Below are 21732 nucleotides of genomic sequence, written 5' to 3' on the forward strand. Positions count from 1 at the left end.
TCACAAATTCAACCAAGCAAGTAAAAGGTACTTGGGGGTTCACATTTTCAATATGAGCAGAAATATCATCAGATTTGTGCTAGTTCTTGGTTGCCGAAAGCCAAATAACTATGTGAAGACAGAAGAAAAATATGGCGCACTGAGCTGTTTGTTCCTATTTATGTTGTGATTTGGAGTTTTGCAGCCAAGATCTGGTAGCTTTGCTTTACTTCATATTTGGGTGCAATCTCTTTTGAAATTGACTGTAGACTTCCATCACGATCAGTATTTCTGCTGACTCACATAACTTTGTCTTAACTACTTGTACTTTTTGGGAAAATTGTTTGGAGTCTGCTAAACACTTCTTTACTTTTATCCGGATCTGGACAATGCATCAGAGAGAGGGATTGTTAAATCACAGAGAGCCATTGTTTTATTGTTACTTGACACCTAAAATCAGTATCTTCAGGATTGATGAAACCAGACTAGGGACAGAAGGGGGCAGTCTAAAACCAAGCTGCCTAGAGTTGCCCCAAACAGCGGGATGGCCGGTATATACCAGTGATGGCTAACCTTTTTGCTGTGGCATGCCAAAAGCACATGCCCACACCCATAATTATATGTGCCCTGCCCCTGCACATGTGTGCGTGACTCCGCCTGGCGTTCCTCCTGCTTTTGGCATGCAATGGCACGGTGGACCAGTTTTTCGCTCTCCCCAGGCTCCAGAGCCTTTCTAGGATCCTGGAGAGGGCAAAAACAGCTTGTTTCCAGACTTCTGGTGGGCCCAGAAGGCCAAAAAATCAGCTCACCAACGTGCACATGCACATCGGAGCTGAGCTTGCATGCCCACCGATATGGCTCTGGGTGCCATCTATGGCATGTGTGCCATAGGTTCACCATCATGGGTGTATACATTTAACAATAATAAAACAAAACAAATAAATAAAAATCCATCTTTCACCACTATTGCACACATTCTCCTTAACACATTTAATAATAGTTTTTTTTCCACTTGGACATTCAGTAAAGCTTTTAACACACCACGTAACAGAGTGAGCTCCCATTACTTGTCCCAGCTTTTGCCAACCTAGCAGTTCGAAAGCATGTAAAAATGTAAGTATAAAAAATAGGAACCACCTTTGGTGGGAAGGTAACAACATTCCGTGTGCCTTTGGCATTTAGTCATGCCGGCCACATTACCATGTCTTCGGACAGCGCTGGCTCTTCGGCTTTGAAACAGAGACGAACAGGGCCCCCAAGAGTCGGGAACAACTAGCACATGTGTGCGAGGGAACTTTTACCTTTTTATGCTGTAAAAACCACTTTGTAGCTTAACACATTGGGTGACCCTAGAAAATTGTGGCTGATGTAACAAATCAATATTTTGTGAGCCCTGCCTCAGCCCCTTGAGGTATCCCTTTGCTTGTCCAGTGTAGCTTAATGCCTACTTTTGATCTAGACTGCAAGAAATGACAAAATGAAAGATTGAAACACTAGTTTTACTGCTCTACCAAACAACATCTAGATTACCTTTTGATTCTGAGCTATAATTATGGAATTGTCTAGTCTAGCATGCATCTTAATAGATACATTTTATTCTACTCTTGAATCTACTCTCAAGAGGCTACTTAGAAACTGTCTTCTTCATAGGAGGAGGAAGGAATGGAGCTTTGCTTCCTTTTGCATGTCCCAAAGGTGCTTTTTCAGGAGGCAACTGGACCACTTGACTCCTATGGTCTTCACATAAGAGGGATGAAGCTTATTGCTCTCATTTGGTGGTACACACTTCTCATACACCAGTTGCCCGAAGCATTGTTGTCTACCACTGGGTGAAAACTATTGGTTTCTAATCTCTGATTTATTATTTTAAACAATTTTCTTCAAGTTTTAATTACAAGCGGTACAAAATTCTAACCACATCTGCATTAGAACCACTTTGGTATCTTAGGCATTGTTAACACCCCCTCTCCCCCGAAGCATTTTTTCCCCTTTGGTAGAAACATATTAATGAATGGACTGCGGTATCTGTTGCATTATCAGACAATCAAATGGTATCTACTACGGTGCAGGGCTATAACAGTAGAAGTAAGGTTCCCAAGTAGTTTATCCTTTGCGTTCTTAGGGTGCACACAAAGTATTGTCTTCTCATCTTGCTTTGCTTTACTTTATTTTTGAATCTGGTAATTATATGAGCATCTGCTCAAGGAATATAGGCTTTTCACAATAAAGATTGAGGGTTAGTCACAGCTGTGTATCCATATGCACTGACAAATAGCCTGAGGTGGAGGGGGATCTGTGATTTCCTGCTTGTAGATCTTACTTCCCCCTCTGGAAGCCAGAGAAGAATGTTTCTTATATCATTAAAACCAGTCCCATTGGTGAGAGTGATATCATACCTATAATGTAAGTTGCACAATTGGAACACGGAAAATGAAAAATGCAAAAATGGTCATAAAAACAGTCTGGACGAAATGGAATATTGGTGGAGAAATAATATTGGGCATTAGAGACTGGACAATGTGGTGTAAAAATAAACTAAATCTACAACAGCAACATAAATGCTAGTGCAGATGATTCCCCAGTTCCCAATAGCAAGCAAAGAATCTATTTGATAAACCAATAGGAATTCTCCTGCATCTCCATACAAGGAAGTCTGGATTAAATTCTACTGCCAAGGTTAAATATGGCCACAGGGGACAGTAGCAGAAGCTAAAATGCTCCATTTCAACCCCCCCCTTTTTAATGGTACAACTACAATATGACAAAGCAAAACTATTTAAATATAGATTTTAATGACATTGAAAACAACAACCATTAAATTACTTGTTTGAACACCATATCTCACTTTGGTGCTTCCAGATCCGTGGAATGCGTAAAGAAAACGATACGCTAAAAGAACAAATAGATACCTTCAGAGAGACCGTAACAATTCATGAGATGGAACTGAAAGCCAACAGAGAAACCATCATGAGGCTTGTGTCAGAAGTGAACAAGGAGCAAAAAAAAGCAGCAGCTTGCTCTCAAGACATAGAAAAGCTAAGTGATGTATGTCTCTTAGTGCATGTTTATGACCTTAGAGCTTTCTTTATAAACAAGGTGTTTCTTAATGGTTTGTGCATTCAGTCTTCATAACAGTGAATGTGAATTCCCTGTAATGTGTTTTCCAAAATGTTTTCTGAGGTCTTGCCTAGATAGGAGGACTAGAGCTTTGGGATCACAACTATCTTCGCGCCCCCCCCCCCCCAATTTTCGTAAGTATTGAAATGTATAGGAACCTCTTACCCAAATTTGGATTACAGCATTGGTGATGTGGGTCAACTTTAACTCCATTTTTTTCCTTTCTTTGCGGTATCCACCAGATAGCTGCTTTTCAATTCTGGGGGACAATTACCTGTAGACAGTTTTTAAGCCAAAGTTAAGACAAATTGGTTCCCTTTTGACATTTTATATTTTAGCTCCTCTCAAATCCAACCAGTGTGCTAGATGACAAGGGACTGAGCAAGTCTAAATTAACTGGGCATCTAATTTGGCACTCACAGTTTCCAAAGTTTCCCCCAAATTTTCTGAAACATCTATCCTATGCTGTCAACTCATTCTGCAGTTGAATTTGTAAAATTACAAACCCAAACCATTCAGTAAAAAGCAATGGAAGTTGGGTGGAATTTTTTACATCAAAGTAATGTAACTAAAAAACCACATATAGTCGATTTATTCATATGTATGAATATTCAAAGGCTGAAGATGTATCCTCATAATAAAATCTCCATCTCATGGTTGGTCATCTGCTGAAGAAGGCTGCAATTGGACTAAGACTGTTTTTGTATTAATTAATAATTTCCATCTTGTGCCAGTAGAACATATGACAACCTGACATATAGAGGATGACAATTTGGTGTAATCCAGATGACTCACTGCATGGTTTCCTACTCCTATTGAACCACTGCCCTGAGACCGTCCCATGTTGTAATGTGTGTAAGCAGCAACACCACTCAGCCACATTGCCAGGCACTGTAAATGTAGGCTGTGAAGACGGCACTCAAGAATGGGAGTCTGTGCCTCCGTGGCTATTCTTGTTAAGGTTGCCAGATGGACTAGGTGTTTAATAGACACTACCTGACAATTCTAATTTTTGTTGTTTGCATATGGAAACACTGACCTTATGAAAAAATCTAGCCAGAGTCTTCTAGGAGGTTGTTATTTCCATTATGACCCAAAACTGATGGCTGCACTAGTTTGCAAGGTAGCCTTTCATCCTTGTCGTGTATAGCAGCTGACATTTCCCTGAAGGATTTCCTCCCCCACCCAAGATTTATGGAGATTCTCAATCATCTAGGTCAGTGGTCTCCAACCTTGGCAACTTTAAGACCTGTGGACTTCAACTCCCAGAGTTCTGCAACTCTGAAAATTGAAGTCCACAAGTCTTAAAGTTGCCAAGGTTGGAGACCACTGATGTAGGTCATGGTTGTCCCATAGGTGCTTTTTCAAGAGACAACTGGACTTTCTGGTTAAACCAGAAAGCACCTTTGGGTTTCCCAAAGGTTGGAGTCACATACATTACCAGTTTTTAAAAAGTTCTGTCCATAGCAATGTTGAGGCATCAATAGCCAGAAAACAGGATTGAAGTTTGGCAGTTTGTGATGCTGAATGTTGCTTTCTAAAGGTCTTTAGGAAAGGCTCCAAGCAGTGCCTCCAACAAAGCACCAAGGCTGGCCAAAGCAGAGGTTTTGTGACAGTGATTCCTGCTTCACTTTTTGGAATGGGATAATTCAGTGCTGTTAGCTCAGTGCGGCCAGCTGGGGGCGGCCTTCTCACCACCACCAAATTCCCTTGCTTGCTCAACCACTCACTTGGCTTTTATCCGGTTCCCCGCAGCAACCTTCCAGTGTTGACATGTCCTGAGAAGAAATGGCAGCACCAAGCTGGCAGAGGGGGACTTGGCAGTAGTGAGAAGGCCCCTTCCAGCTGGCCATGCTGAGCTAGCGATGTCAAGTTGTCATAGACCCTTCCGTTTTCTACCAATGAGTGATATGGAATGAGAGGGGAAGTACGGCAAGGATTATACCAACCACTGCCCTGAAACCTTTCCATGTTATAATGTGTATAGGCAGCAACACCAACCAGCCCCATTACCAGACATTGTAAATGTAGACTGTGAAGGCAACATTCAAGGATGGGAGGAAAGTACTGCAGATAATGAGGAAAGTTGGATAATAATAATAATAGAATATAAGAACAGCCCTGCTTAATTAGGTCAACGTTCATCATAATCCAACATTTTGCTTCTTGCAATGTCCCACTCCAGGGTACTCATAAGCATAACATGGAGATGTACCTCTTTCCTACCATTATTCCCGGCTCACCTCCAGCCCATAAGTAATCCTGAGTCTTCAGAGTTAATAACCCTTGATAGGCTTAGCCTTCATGTATTTAGAGCCACACAAATTTAATAGTTAGAGGGGCATCACTTCCATTCTGCACTTTGTGTGCCTTCTCAATCAAAGGATTGTTAATGAAGCCTTGATACTTTTATCTTTGGTCAAGACAGAGCTTCTGCAGGAGCTGAACATTCCACAATTTTTTTTTGGGGGGGGGGGACTAATGTTATAATGTTGCTAATTATAAATTATCATTTATGAAATTCTCTTCCTGATTATTGGATTTGGAATGATACTATTTTGTAGATAGAACAGAGGTGAAATGGGCTTTAATTTTGCTTTTCAGCACTAATTCTGAAAAGTGATCAGGATAGTTGATATCCCTGTTTACAGGGACTGTCGAGCACTTAAGAATTCTTTTGAAGTGTGGGAGGTGGCCTTTTGGACTATAGGTTTTGTACAAATACTCTGTCTGACAAGTGTGTCTGGGCGCCAGATGGATAAAAACCACAATGGAAAATACAGCAATGACTTTACTACAAACGTGAACATTTTGTTTTATCTTGTTTTTGCCATTAACCTTTTATGAGGCATTGGAAACTTCAAGAGATGTTAATATGTATTGTTTTGAACATTTGGGCTTCTCCTCGCACAACTGTCATCTGCTTGTTGACGAAATGTGATTTCTGTTTTGTTATAAGGTAAAATATATATGTTTATGTGGAGAGAAATGATACAACTTGGTAAACGGTGTTAAATTAATCGGGTTGGGGTGATAACTGAGCCTGTTCTGTTGTGTTAGAGAGTGTTTATTTCCAGTGTTACCTATGAATATACAGTTATGATTTGTTATACTGATTTTAAATTTCTTGGGGTTTGATTGTTTTTGGTTATTATTGATTATACCACCCAGATCAGAGGTGGTATTCAGCTGGTTCTCTCCAGTTCGGGCGAACCAGTAGCAGTGGCTGCGGGAGGCTCTGCCCACCCCCACCCCAATGTAAAGCATGAGCATTGCGCATGCGCAGATGTGGCACGTGTGCTCACATTTGAGAACCTGTAGGGAAGGTAAGTGAATCCAACCGTGACCCAGATGCATAAATAAAGAGTTGGGGATTCTTATATGTTATATGAACAGATAAACAATCTTTTTTTCCTAGAAGATTGCTTTAAAAAGACAATTTTACATTTTTATTATGTTTGAAAATGGAGACTGGTGTCACAACTACATCTTACAACAATAAAGCTAGCCTATCTAGCTAGCCTAGACTATCCTTTTTAAGCAAGTAACACACTTTGTACATAATTAACCTTGTACCAGTAATAGCTCTTGTAGCTGGAAGAATTCTGTCCATATCTGAACTTATAGATACTCGAAAACATCTTTAATAATAAGACACAGGATTGCAAGTAGCATTTCTATTGGCTTTTTATCCATTTTAGCATCCAAGTCAGGAAAAAATGTGGGACTTTATTCACAAAGTGATTTGCAAAGTAGCACAGTGTGTATTCCACTAGCTCTACAATCAGTTCAATAAAGAAGATATAACAGTCCTCAGATCTATGGGCCAAGCAACTCAACTTTTTAAAAATAAAGATGCTAAAGATTTCTTCATCTTCAAAATGGATAGAATTAGAATTCTTATATTATTTTGATGCTTTAGAAAACTTAATAAAGACTTTCCATTTTTAATCAAGTCTTCTGTTTAACTCCCCTCTTGATTTGATGCATTAGCTTTGCTGCTTTTTTTCCCTTGCAAAGTTTTAAAATGCTTGAAAAAACATCTGTGCAATAAACATAAAACTCTTTCGGCTTCATATGGCATTTCTTTCAATCCTCTTATCATGTTGCTCCTTAATTAATTTCCCCTTTGTAAGCTCTTCAAATTACAATGCCAAGAACTACTAAGTTGTAATGCTTTATCAAAGAAGCTAACCAGCATATTCTGGAATGCTTAGTTCACTGTCATTAAATCCATGCTGGCTGTTTGTAATCATTCTGTTTTCCTTACGTATTTCAGATTAAAAAGAGCCATGCCAACCAGTTCCCTCAATGCATTTTAATTCTAAAGAAAATTATTTTTCAGATGATCATTTTCTTTAACATAACACTCAATCTAGACGCTTCTCCCTTCTGTGTGTATCCACAAAATATTATGAGAAGAGTCTAACTATGGGGTTTAGTTGCTTCTATTTTGCCCATTATTTGGAGCAAGACACTTTTTGTGCTTATCTACTGTACTGTTTTTATGGAATATGCTGTCTCTAAAATAAAAGCAGCATAACTGCATTCAGAAAGATCATGTTCTTCCTATCGTTCTTATATATTTTCTTTCCAGTTCAAATGTCTATTTAGCTCATTTATGACATTTATTTCTGTTTTATTTTATTTTGATTAAAGTAACGTTACATTTTGGCAACTATGCATGGACTGGTAACCATATTTCTAGATCTGGAAAAAATATCCAGGTTCATGGAGATACAGAGTAAGAGAGCATGCAGGAGGAACTTCTGGAAATCTGGACAAGAACGTAGGAGTTTAACATTGCATGGATTTATTCAGAAACTACCACCCCTCCATAAATTCTTCAGTAAAGAAAAGAGAATAGTCCCTGCGTGTGGGAATGGAGTGAAGAAGTTGTATTTGGTCTTAAGTTTAAATTCATGGAGCTATGGAAACTCGATGTGATTTTGGGCCAGTGATTCTTTCTCTGCCCTCCCGAAGAAGGAGTAGCAGAATCTTGGGACAGAGTTAAAAGAGGGAGCAGCCTAGAATCCCTGTGGGGCCACAAGTGGATTAAGTTCACCTCCACCCTTGAATTCCATTCACCCGCACCTAACTCCAAACAAGTGCTAACCATTAGTTGAAAAGATCCCTCTGCATAGGCATAAGTAGCAATACATCAATTTAATCGGAGTTTCACATGTAGACCTGGTCTTTGCGCTTGACACCCACTCATACAGCATTGCTGTTGTGGGAATAAAATGAGTACCAATAGAATAATTAATCAGTGGAACAACTTGCCTCCAAAAGTTGTGAAAGCTCCAACACTGGAAGTTTTTAAGAAGATGTTGGATAACCATTTGCCTGAAGTAGTGTAGAGTTTCCTGCCTAAGCAGAGGGGTGGACTAGAAGACCTCCAAAATCCCTTCCAACTCTGTTATTCTATTCTATTCTATTCTATTCTATTCTATTCTATTCTATTCTATTCTTCCATTCCATTCCATTCTTTCCCTTGGAAGTTGCCTTAAGCACTAAAAAGAAATACGGAATGTAGAATTAACAAATACATGCATACAGGGGAAATGTCCTCCATGCAGACAAGAGTGAATTAGAAAAGTGTAGGGAATAATGAATACAGGGTGAATTCTGCCACCTTATCATACTGTTATCATAATACAGGTAGTCCTTCACTTACAACAGTTCATTTAGTGACCATTCAAAATTACAACGGAAGTGAAAAAAGTAACTTATGACTATTTTTCACACTTATGACCACTGCAGCAACTCCATGATCAACTGATCAAAATTTGGGCACTTGGCAACTGATTCATATTTATGACAGTTGCACAGTCCTAGGGTGGCATGATCCCCTTTTGCGATCGTCTGACAAGCAAAGTCAAAGGGGAAGCTAGATTCACTTAATAGCCATGTTACCCAATTAACAACTGCAGCAATTCACTTAATAACTGTGGCAAGAAAAGTCATAAAATGGAGCAAAACTCACTTAACAAACATTTCCCTTAGCAAAACAAATTTCGGGCTCAGTTATGGTCGTAAGTAAGGACTACCTGTAGATCATGCTTTGGAAAAAAAAGCCAAATGGATGTTTAATCTGCTCTCTGGGTTGGCCATTTGGCTCTTTATTATTCTTTTCTTTCTCTTGAGATAAGCAACATGCTTATACCCTGTTTCCCTGAAAATAAGACCTCCCCGTATAATAAGACCAATTGGGCTTTTGAGCGCATGCGCTAAAATAAGCCTCCCCCCAAAATAAGTCCTCCCTGAAAATATTGCAACACAGCAGCAGCCTTGAGGTGACCACGCTTGCTGCCTTCTGCACCTCAAAAATAATAGGACCTCCCCAAAAACAAGGCCAAACGCTTATTTCGGGGGTCAAAAGAATGTAAGACCCTGTCTTATTCGGGGAAACATGGTAATACGCTCATCCCTTCCTCAAAAGCCACTTTGAAATCCAGTCAATTGTTTGAAGGTCCTTCAAATGTTGTAATAATTCAATTTTTAATTAATATAAATTGATAGGTACTTTGGTTCTTATTAATGGCATATCTTCTCCTTCTTGGATCCTGTCATATTGGGTGTGGTATCAATACAGAATATTTTTTTTCAAAAATAAGATAGCTGCTGTGCTTTATGGAGTGGGGAAGCAATGTTGCCCTGCACCTGTGACAAAGAGGGGGAAAGATTTATTGAAATAATATTACAATCTGAAAATGTTTCCTTAATTTCCCCCAAAACTGTCATTTAATTCTTGTCACTAGAGTAATTTTCCCCTTCCTACCAAATCCTTTAAAGAAAAGTAGCAGAAAAATTAAATTAAATTAAATGGAAGCATGCCAAGATGCAGAAAAGCAGATAATGCTGGCTGTGATGGCTCCAACTAGAGTAGGTTTGAATGGTGACAAATATGTATTTAACAGTTTTCTTTTTTTAAAAAAAAATCTGCATTTAACATGGGCATAATTACATGCATTCTGATCTTTCACTACACATATGTGATTTTGGCTTTTGAAACTAGTCTCCTAATACACACACACACACACACACACACACCAATCAAAATCAAAAGTGTCTCGTTCTGTTCCACAACAATTGTTCCCAATGCTTTCTTTTCAACAAACCATAATCCAACATATATTTTATAAAATTTAATCCATAGTGTTTGTGGGCTACTAGGTAAACAAATCATTTTAAATACTTTACACATAATGTTTATATTCAATATTACCAGGGGTGGGTTCTGGCAGGCACTACTGCCAGTTCGCTCGTTTGTGTGCTGCGTGTGCATACGCAGTGCAATTAAAATTGTTCTGCGCATGCGCAGAACTGAAAAACAAGAACCGGTTCAGATGTGTGGCAGGCCTGTTTTGCAGACTTGGATGCACCTCAAGCACACATGCGCACAAAGCGCACGCTCAGTAGCAGATTCGCCGAACCGGTAGCAGACTTCAGAGGACTACACCGCTGGTGTGAAGACTTTAGCAGGGGTTAAAAATAGCGCTTTCAGCCTTGTGGTTTGGGGGGATTGATTTTACTCAGTATGGCAAGAAATAAATCAAAATAAATAAATCCTCCTATTCCTTTACTGATGCTGACTCATTCATGGGTTGGATCCACGCTGGCTTTCCATTAAAAAAAAATCTTTTATACTTATCAAATTATTTAGATCTAGCCTTCATTATATTGAAAGAAAACACTGCAAAGGTCAATGGTGGGACTTTGAAGGTTTGCCCAACCTCACCTAGTGTAATGATTGTTCCAACTCTCTGGATTCATAGTTTTATTTTCTTTCAGCAGAAACTATCCATACATCTCTTCTAAGGAAGTTTTAGTAATAATGCACATTGTATCTGCTATTCTCCTGGAAATGTGTTGTGAAATAACTGTTGTTTCCCTCTTTTCTCTGACGTGTAAATATTGGTATTGTTTTATTTTAGGACCTAAGCAACATTACAGGAGCTAAGCAGAATCTTGAGGAGGAGATTAGAAGCCTCCAAAACAGATTGGCAGCCAGCCAACGGGCTTGGGAAGAACTGGGCCAACTAAAGGTCCATTGTAATGAAAAAGAAGCGGAATTGAAAACTAATCTAGAGCAAGCCAAAGAAGAAAAAAAGCTGCACAATGAATTCAAAGATCAAATAGTGACTTTACTGGGGAGTAATCCCATTGGGGCGACTCCATCCAAGAAAGACATTGTGGAAAAAATCCGAGATTTGTACCACAGAGAGGAGAGCAAAAAAAAAGTATGTTGAAACTTGTTTTATTTGTCTTCAGTGTGCTTAATTTATTCCTGTGTATAGATTTTATTTTAATTCACTTCAGAAAATTTTTAAAAATTAATTCATGAATTGACAGGATTGTCTAATTGTAAATGGCGACAGAATGAACTTTGATACAATTGTTCTGAACTGACAAGACACACCGTTGTTTTATTTTGATGTAATAGTTTATATAGCAACTGCTCGGTATCTAATGATTGTGGGGGGAAAAAAATCACAAAGAAAGCAGAACACATTAAAGAAAAACACATCGTTAAATTGCAATCTATTAAAAGGAGCACATGGTGACATTTATTTATTTAACATTATATCCTGCCTACTTTGAATCAACTCTAAGCAGAATAAAATCTAAGAAAGTAAAATGGGTGGGGGGTATCCCTAGACCCATACCTATAATCAGTGGTGGTTTCTAATTTTTTTCCTACCGGTTTGCTCGTGCATGCACTTGTACATGCAAAGCTTTTGCGCATGTGCTGAAGTGTCAAGGTGGGTAGGCGGAGCCTCCTGCCACCACTACTATCATTTCGCCCAATCTGGGCCGAACTGGCAGCAACCCACCTCTGCCTATAATCCTATACTTAAAATAATTACAAAGGGCAATGAAAAGGTGATCATATGTTGTGTATTATATACTGTTCAGTCCCGGTTAGTATTTTAATTGTCATTGCTACAGGCTTCTCATATCACAGTTAACTATATTGTGGTTTCTAACTTAACTTTTTTTGGTTTAAGGCAATGTTGTCACCTCCATCCCCTATCTTAGTTGATGATACTTAGTTTGAGCCTCTCATTTTTCAACTTGACCTGTTCATGTCTTGGAATATGCTGTATTTACATGAAAGAAAGAAGGTCCTGAATTTAAGACAATCTCCCTCTCCAAATAATCTTCTGGATTAATCATCATCATCACAACCCATTGCATATAAAATGCAGTTAGTATGTAAATTGTATGCAAGAAGAGGAGAATACACACACTCTCTCCATACTAAGCAAATCATTCCAATGCTCTGAAGTGTGCAAATACAAATGTGTGTAATATTTTCTTTCCTCCTTCCCTTTCAACAAAAAGAATAAAAATAAAATATGATAGATAAAAGTATGAAGTGGAGAAGGAAGGAAAAGGGGTTAGGGAGAATAAAACAGAGCTCTTTGGTGTATACCGTATATACTCGAGTATAAGCCGACCCGAATATAAGCCGAGGCACCTAATTTTACCCCAAAAAGCTGGAAAAGTTATTGACTCGAGTATAAGCCTAGGGTGGGAAATGCAGCAGATACCGGTAAATTTCAAAAATAAAAAATCAGTGTTATTTGAAACTCAAAGTTATGTTTATTCAAGGGACCCGCTTAATTAAAGTGTTCTATAATATCAGTATGACTTATAATACTGCAAGTCTGAAATATTAAAATACTTGTATAGGGGATCCCCGGGATCCCACGAAGAGATCAAATCACAACCAGTATGCCACCTTCTTGGTATATTGTTTTTATTTTCACTGAGTTTTTAAAAATGAGCATTATTTCATCCTTTTTTTCTTTATGTTTGATTGGTATCTGCAATTTGTGTTAATTCTGTTCATACATATAATATAAATGAAAAACCCAGCTCTCTTAAAAAATATTTTAAGTTCTTTCTGGTGCTCCCTTTTAGAATTGGCCAACTAATATTTCTGTTCGCCCAACTAATGTCAGGCAGAGTTAACTGAAAAAGTAATTTTTCATGAAAGGACATTTTCCTAGGATTTTAATTATTCTTACTGTCAGATTTCTCCTTATTTCCAGCTTGAGTCTCCTTCTGACAAGTTTCCATTGCTTCTTGTCCTGTCCTCAGGTGCCGCCGCCTCCTCCTCCTCCAACAGCACCAGCACATTTGCTGCCCAGCGCTGCGGCTGAGGTGAAGCCGCCAAAGCTCCCGCTGGCGCCCCCGCAGCGTTGGACGGATATCCGGCAGTGCTGTTGGAGGAGGAGGAGGCGAACCAGCCTGCCATCGCCTGCCACCGCCAGCCCCGCCGCTCTTCCCGAACCCTTCCAAGCCCCACAGTCCAGCGGACGGAGCAGAAACAGCCCCGGGGCTTCGCTGCCGCTCCCCGCATTTTCTGGACGGAATAAAATGAGGTGAAAAGAACCAAAAATGTGCCGTTTTCTCCCAAGGAATCCCTGTAACTCTGCTTCTCAGCCACCATTCCTTCCAGTTGGCAAAGGCATTCAGGATTTGGGGATGGAGGGGGGAGTGTCTTCCCATTCATTGGGGGGGGGAGTTGAAGACCACTGAACCAGATTAGGGAGTGTGCCCAAACAGGAGTCAGGGAACCTGCTAAGATCCGAAGTGGCATCTGTGAATAGGCCCAGGTGGGAAAAAGGTGCCCAGAACATCCAAGGAGTTTGGATTATTCTTTATAGTATATCCATCCATGTCTGTCTCTGTCTCTGTCTCTGTCTCTCTCTGTGTATGTATGTGTGTATGCATGTATGTGTATATATCCTCTATCTATCTATCATCTATCTATCTATTTATCTATTTATCCATCCATCCATCCATCCATCCCTCTCTATCTATCAATCACCTATCCACCATCTATCTATCTATTCTAGCTGGCTGGGCAATTTGGGGAGTTGAAGTCCAAAAGTGTTAAAGTTGCTGAGATTGAGAAATGAGGACGAAACAAAAGGGAAGAGAATGAAACAAGGTCGTAGAGAGAGATTGCAAAATGAAAGGGCAACTTCTCTTTTTATTTCCTTCCACCCCCACCACCCCCACCACCCCCACCGTGCCTCTCTGGCAATTGGCTGCCCAGGAGGTGGGGAGGGGAAGATGTTTCACAGACAGCTGCCACCCGCCCATCTCTCTCTCTCTCTCTCTCTCTCTCCCCGCCTCCCCATCTGACCTCGGCTGCTCCACGGCGGAGACCCCAGAAGGCAAGCAAAAAAAAAAAAAAAAGGGCTCAGGAGTGGGGGAAGAAAACAAACCCCATCACGTTCCTATCTGTGAAAGCTCCCCGCTCCCTTCCTGGGCAGCCAATTGCCAGAGAGGCAGTGTGTGTACGTGTGTGTATGGGGGGGGGGTTGGCAGCCCGCGGCGCGCCTAGTCCGCTGTGTAACGTGCTGCCACCCGCCCAGCGCTCGCTCTCGCTCTCTCTCCCCCCCCTCCAATCTCCCGCTTCTGCTTCGACCGGCCAGCAACTTGTCCCCGTTTGCCCGGGGACTGGCCTCTGATTGGCTGGCGGGGAGAAAGCCTCGCCAGGGAAGGAGGCGAGGACTCCGCGGTGATGTCATGGGGACAGCGCCCCCAGGTAGCGGCTAACCGAACGCGCTCCATCTCCACGGGCTACCAAGGCGGCCGGGCGGGCGGCCGGGGTGGGAGTGGGGTTTGGACCGGAGAGGCGGCTCTCGGGTTCGAGTCCCGGGGTTGATCTCAGACTGCGCATGTGGGTGAAGAGGCAGCAGGGATCATGGCCCCCGGCCGCTGCGCGGCCCGGTGCCAGGTACTCCGCGGCCTGGCACCGGTCCGCGGACCGGGGGTTGGGGACCACTGCTTTATACTATTGATGTTGTTTGTATATTTTTCTCATGGATTGCATCAGTGAGGTTTCTTCTCGGCGGGGCTGGCGGTGGCCAGCGATGGCAGGCTAGAATCCCCTCTTCAAGGGATCCCCGTGCAAAAAATGCGGAGAGCGGCAGCGAAGCCCCGGGGCTGTTTCTGCTCCGTCCGCTGGACTGTGGGGCTTGGAAGGGTTTGTGAAGAGCGGCGGGGTTGGCGGTGGCCAGCGGTGGCAGGCTAGAATCCCCTCTCCAAGGGATCCCCGTGCAAAAAATGCGGGGAGCGGCAGCGAAGCCCCGGGGCTGTTTCTGCTCCGTCCGCTGGACTGTGGGGCTTGGAAGGGTTTGTGAAGAGCGGCGGGGTTGGCGGTGGCCAGCGGTGGCAGGCTAGAATCCCCTCTCCAAGGGATCCCCGTGCAAAAAATGCGGGGAGCGGCAGCGAAGCCCCGGGGCTGTTTCTGCTCCGTCCGCTGGACTGTGGGGCTTGGAAGGGAGCGGGAAGAGCGGCGGGGCTGGCGGTGGCTGGCGATGGCAGGCTGGTTCGCCTCCTCCTCCTCCAACAGGCAACAGCACTGCCGGATCCAGTTGTAGACTCGAGTATAAGCCGAGGCGGCTTTTTTCAGCCCAAAAAGTGGGCTGAAAAACTCGGCTTATACTCGAGTATATACGGTAATAAACAGTTGTAATGTAACACAGACACATGTGTTGAGACTACAACTCAAAAGATTTCCAGGCACTGTGGTCAGATCATTCTGCTTAAATATTAATTTCCTATGAGTAAGTAGCAATGGCAAACAACAGACCTGATTTAAATATCTCTTAAAGGTATTTATTAATCAACTGTTAGGATACCCCTGGGGATAATAAATCCAACTCCACATTTGTTGACACAGTCATTTTATAAATGCATTTGCTTGGATTATATTTCTTTGCAACCAAATTAGTATTTGTAATCCTGAATTAACAATAGTTCATTTAATGACCGTTTGAAGTTATAACACCCCTGAAAAAGTGTCTTATGACCATTGCAGCATCCTCATGGTCACATGATCAAAACTCAAGCGCTTGGCCACTGACTCAGATATATGATGGTTGCTGTGCCCTGGGGTCATGTGATCACCTTTTGCAACCTTCTGAAAAGCAAAGTCAATGGACAACCCAGATTTACGTAACAACTGTGTTACTTTACTAACTTAACAACTGCAGTGATTCACTTAATAGTGACTTAACAACTGTTACAAGAATGGTCATAAAATGGGGGAAAGATTCACTTAGCAAATGTCTGACTTGGCAACAGAAATTTTGGACTCAATTGTGGTCATAAGTCGAGGAGTATTGCAAAATGCCTCAAATGCCCCTGTATTTAGTCTAGTTTCCTCTGCATTGAGTGTTCACTATGTCACAGATCCAGTAGAGGTTGCTCATTGACACTTTTTAAATGTCTTGGTTTTGTCTATGATGACCTAATTGTAGTGTAAGTAACTTTTGATAATCCAAATGTGCTGTAAAATGCTTTAAAAAAAATTCCGTAACAATAAATTTCCAATTGAATAATCCAAGCTTGTGGTCAGGAAATTTAGTGTAGATATTAGTGCAGTAAAAAGACCCACTAAACTTTCAGAGTATAAAGTTGAGTGCTTGATGTTTAGTAAACAGTTGCCTCTGTGATTTATTGCAATGAGCTGGCTCAATTGTCTATGCTGCAATACCACAGCTATTTCCTGAATAGCCCTGATAATACACAATTGCAGAGAAATACATATGTATGGTTGGGAGAGAGAGAGAGGCAGAAATACTTGACGCCAACCTGTTTCTGGCTGCCTGTCTTGGGACTCTTAACTCCCACAATTCCCAACCAGAATCCTGGAAGTTACAACCCAAGTACATATGGACAGGATCAAGGGAAAGGAGAAAATATTGTAAAAGCTGTCAGCATTCTCTGTTCATTTCTGACATTTTTATGCTACTCCTCTCGAAATGGCTTTAAGCAGCCTGCAGCAGAAATATGAAAAATAACCATGCCAAATATCCTAGTTACACTGCAGCTTGTGACAAAGTATTCTGTTAGAAATGCAAAGGATGATAAAACTTATGGAACTTTGCAAATCCAGCAAGCTGCTTATGCAATCCCTCTGATAACATCACACTTGACATCATGTTATAGAAACAGCAGAGCATACTTAGCAGGAGCAGCCAGTTCGGACAGGTTTGGGTGAACCGGTAGCTCCAGCTGAGAGCAAACCAGTTTGCTCCGATGATCAGGTTGATGATCAGGTTGGCCGGCCTGCCTGCCCTTGTGCTTTGTTTACCTATATCCTCTCAGCCAATTAGCGCTGCAGAGCAGATTGTGGCGCCTCAGCTGTGTTACTCCCCAAGAAGTAACGGGGAAGGTAACTTTTGGAAAAACTGTGCACGCACATGCAGTGAAACACGCAATCACCAAACCAGTTGTTAAACCAGCAGGATCCCACCACTAATACTGAGGTGACATCCAAATGGGAAGAAGAATGGACGCCTTGGTTACAACAGAAAGAGGATTTGGGGCTTCATCAGTGAAAGTAGAGCACACCACTAGGATTGACAATGGGAATATTTTTCTGGGTCTATAAGGGGAAGCTGGAACAAAGTGCTTCACCTGAACCTAAAAACATTGGGCAGAAATGTTTAAGAGTACTATAATAGGCAAAAGGAAATTGCAGTTTTTCATAAAAACCAAGGATAGGAAAAAACACATTTGCTGCAAATCTCTGACATGTTCCTAGCATAGAATAGATTTGAAAAGATGAATGTCCTATTTACATTGCCATGGAATGACATCCACCAGTAAGGAAGTGTTCACTTTAGTCTTTGGAGAGTTTGAATTTGAAGCTCAGGAACTCAGACTGCTATACAACAGCAGAAGAGTCTTAAACATGTTCTGCTATTATTCCTAAGGCGGAAAGAACATTGTGTTCTACAGGGTTAGTTTGGATGTGTTCACAAATTTAGTAAGCTCTAGCTAGAACTGGTTTACTGAATGTAGAAAAGCATGCAGTAAAAGTGTGTATGGAATTTTTAACATACAGAAACATCATTCGTATGATGTGTGTGTAGACAACCCCCCCACACACTTGCCTATGTATATCATTGTGTATAAAAATTTATTGTTACTAAATTATTTCATGTATCTGGCTATGCTTCAGCATCTTGCAGGACTTATTTTTATTGGTTGTTTGCAAAAGGAGAATACAATCTGATGTTTGTGATAGAGCTAATCATTTCTGTCCCTTGGGAAATGTCTTAAATTCTTTGTTCTTCACTTTGTTTGGTCAGAACTAAGTTACAATGAGTCACCTGTTTCCAGTTCCTTTCAATCTTATTACTGAAGAAATGTTATGGTGCACGGTGTACTCACAGAGTTAAAATGAAAACTGGATTGTTCCCTTTGCTTTGACTATTATCCTTGCTGAACATCCGGGAAATGAGTATCTTTGTTGAAAACAAGTTCTCTTATTTCAAGCTAAAGAATCATTGCAGTTTTAATAGCTATAAGCATATTGCAGGGCATCTGAAATCCTTTTGCTATGCTTTCAGCTGTGTTGGGAGCATATGCATCTTGGTAGACAATTGGCAGGGTTTTCTCTTCTCTCTCCCTTGCCCATTTTTTTTTTAACTGAGAACAAATGGCCACGTTCATCTTTTTGGGTCTGGAATTCCACAGATGGTTTCAGCTGTGTTGGCAGGGAAGAATGAGAGCTCTCACCTAATGCACACAGAGAAACCAAAGTTTAGAAGCTGGTTAATGTTGTGCCTAAAGTTTGGCTGGTGTTTTTAGATGTTATTACAGATAGATAGATACCGATAGATACAGATTAACAGAGTTGGAAGAGGCCTTGTAGATCATCTAGTCCAATCCCCTGCCCAAGCAGACACTACACGATTTCTGACAGATGGCAGTCCAGTCTCTTCTTGAAAGCTGCCACTGATGAAGCTCCCACAACTTCTGAAGGCAAGATGTTTCATTGGTTGATTGCTCTTAGTGTCAGAAAATGTCTCTTTATTTAGAATAGAACAGAACAGAACAGAACAGAATAGAATTCTTTATTGGCCAAGTATGATTGGACACACAAGGAATTTGTCTTTGGTACATATGCTCTTAGTGTACCTAAAGAAAAATAGAATAAATTCATCAAGAATCATAAGATACAACACTTAATGGTAGTCATAGGTTAGTAATAAGCAATCAAATCATACTAGGAAAAAATAAAGCAATATAACTTGTAAAATTACAAGCAACATGGTTATAGTCATAAGTGGGAAGAGATAGGTGCTAGGAAGGATGAGAATAATAATAATAATGCAGTAAATAATTTGACAGTGGTGACAGAATTATTTGTGATGGCATTTGGGGAAAAACTGTCCTTGTGTCTAGTTGTTCTGGTGTGCAGTGCCTTATAGCGTTGTTTTGAGGGTAAAAGTTGAAACAATTTATATTCAGGATGTGAAGGGTCTGTAGATATTTTCACAGTCCGCTCTTTGACTTGTGTAGTATACAAGTCCCCAATGGAAAGCAGGTTGATAGCAAATGTTTTTCTGCAGTTCTAATTATCCGTTGAAGCCTGTGTCTATCTTGTTTGGTTGCAGAACCAAACCAGACAGGTTTTTTTTATAAACAATTTTTATTTGTTTTTGAACAAGGACAAACATAAAAATAAAAATAAAAAACCCATCTTCCATTACAAATTGCAGAAAGTGTGTCAGTTGGTTACAGTATTTCCATGCATCTCTTCCATAGTCACCACCTGCTTTTCATATCAAATCACATATTTTAAATTCACCTATATTCATGTATATCACAATTATTATATCTCAACCTTAATTTGACTATAATGGTTTTTACATCCTTTTATATATAATATTCAAAATCTAGAATAGGATTATATGATAACATTCCATTAAATCATCCTAAAATCATCCAATCACAATACATCTTTATAACATATTCTAGATAAAACTTTTAAACCTCCTCTCATAATCTTCATATATTGTTTATATAAAATTTCATATTATCAAACTAATATATATATATATATATATATATATATATATATATATATATATATATATATATATATAGTTATCATTATTAATAATTATTTAACTATAGCTATTGTCGCTTCATTTTATACATACTACTAGCAAACTAAATTTAGCTTAATTTTTATTATACATTTTCATTGCATCAACCTGTATCCCTCCAGCAACAGTACGGTCTTATATCTCTTGCCGTTTGTAGCATTAATGTTCTAGTTACTTTCTTAATAAATCTTGTATAAACTTCCCTTGGCAACATGCTGTTCCTTTTGTATCTCACAAAAGCTTGAAACCCAACATCTGTTCTTTCCATCAGCTTATCTTTGGTTATCACTCGTGCTTCTATCAAGATTTCTCTCCTTATCTCCGTCAATTTTTCTCTTTTTTCTTCTTCTGTGCTTTGAAGTCTGGGATAGAGTTCCAATCCATCCATCTCCCCTTTCCATATTCCGCTCTTGCCATTACCAACCATGCTCACTTTGTTGTCAGTATCCACAGTTTTCTTATCTCTTTGCTCATTTTTTTCTTCCATCTTTTGACCTCTGTCCTCCATTTTCTTCATTTGGTAAACATCCTCAGTTTCTCCTCCAGATGTTTCTGTTTTGTATTCCATATTTTCCAATTTATTTTTAATTCCCTCTGTCACAACTAATAGATTTTGAATTTCAAACATAATCATTTGCAATGTTACAGTTTCTTTTTTCTGCTGGGCCATTCTTTCAATTTTGCAGATACTGCCACTATAGGGTTCAAGGCTATTTTAATAAACTTCAAACAGGTTCATTTATTATCTTTCAAGTCAAAATGTTGTCTTCTCTCCAATAGCTAGTGATAGAACTTCCAAAAGGCACCTGTATAAACAACTTGTGCTCTTCCTACTATCACTGTCAGTAAATAAGCTGAAAGAATCTTGAATCTCAAATGATCAAAGAGAAAAAAGAAAAAACAATGTATCCAGCCTCCAGCCTCTAAGTGGCAATGTAACTGCTTTTCCTCCTGTTGTTACAACCCTCTTTATAATCCTTCTTATTTTCTTCTTTACATTCCAAGCTTAAGAAAGAAAAAAACCCTTAAATGGAGATCAAAAACAATCCAATCAATCAGATCAAGCATTATAAAAAAGTAGAATTTTAATCCATAGGTATAAGCAAAAGTGAAAAAAGAAGAAGAAAGAATTAATCCATTCAGTTTAAAAAATAGGGAGCCCCTGCAAAAGTTCCATCCGTGAAAAAAAAAGAAATTAGAAACTGGATAACACACTAAGTTCAATGCAGATCAATCTCGCTGCCTACAGTGTTTTGTCTTCAATCTTAACTTAACTTAAATTTTTTTCTTGGGTAGTCTTTTCCTCTAATAATAAAATTTCCTTACCAATTCAACGCACTTTCTCTTTCTGCTTTCTTCCCATTCTGGAGCTGTCCCAACTTCAGCAGATTCATTAGCTGCATTTCTGTCACCAGAAAAAAAGGCTATACCTGGATCTTTCAGGGACTTTGCGGTGTCCCTGAGATCAGCAGGAAGTGCCCTTCTCAATCACCATCTCTGCGGGACGGTTTAGGTCCAAATGGACCATCCAGTGACAGAAATTCGACTGTGATCTCAGAGCATCAAGATCGCACGTTGTGCCGTCGTGACATCAGCGCTCTTCAAACCAAACTAGACAGTTATTGAGGTGCAGATGACAGACTCAATAATTCATCTGTAATATTTCCAGGTTGAATCTCTCCTTGTTCAGTTTCCATCCAGT

General features: G+C 40.2%; 1 protein-coding gene across 2 annotated transcripts in view; it reads left to right on the forward strand.

The window, feature by feature from the left end:
* CCDC170 (coiled-coil domain containing 170) overlaps positions 1–21732 on the forward strand; it is a 71102-nt gene that overhangs the window by 34589 nt on the left and 14781 nt on the right. For both annotated transcript variants that reach the window (XM_032216961.1, XM_032216962.1), the window contains exons 5-6: positions 2839–3024; positions 11034–11339. In XM_032216961.1, coding sequence (XP_032072852.1) covers positions 2839–3024; positions 11034–11339 — 492 coding nt within the window. The remainder of the gene's footprint in view (positions 1–2838; positions 3025–11033; positions 11340–21732) is intronic.

The sequence above is a fragment of the Thamnophis elegans genome, chromosome 4, assembly GCF_009769535.1.
Source record: "Thamnophis elegans isolate rThaEle1 chromosome 4, rThaEle1.pri, whole genome shotgun sequence".
In the NCBI taxonomy this organism is placed as follows: Eukaryota; Metazoa; Chordata; class Lepidosauria; order Squamata; family Colubridae; genus Thamnophis; species Thamnophis elegans.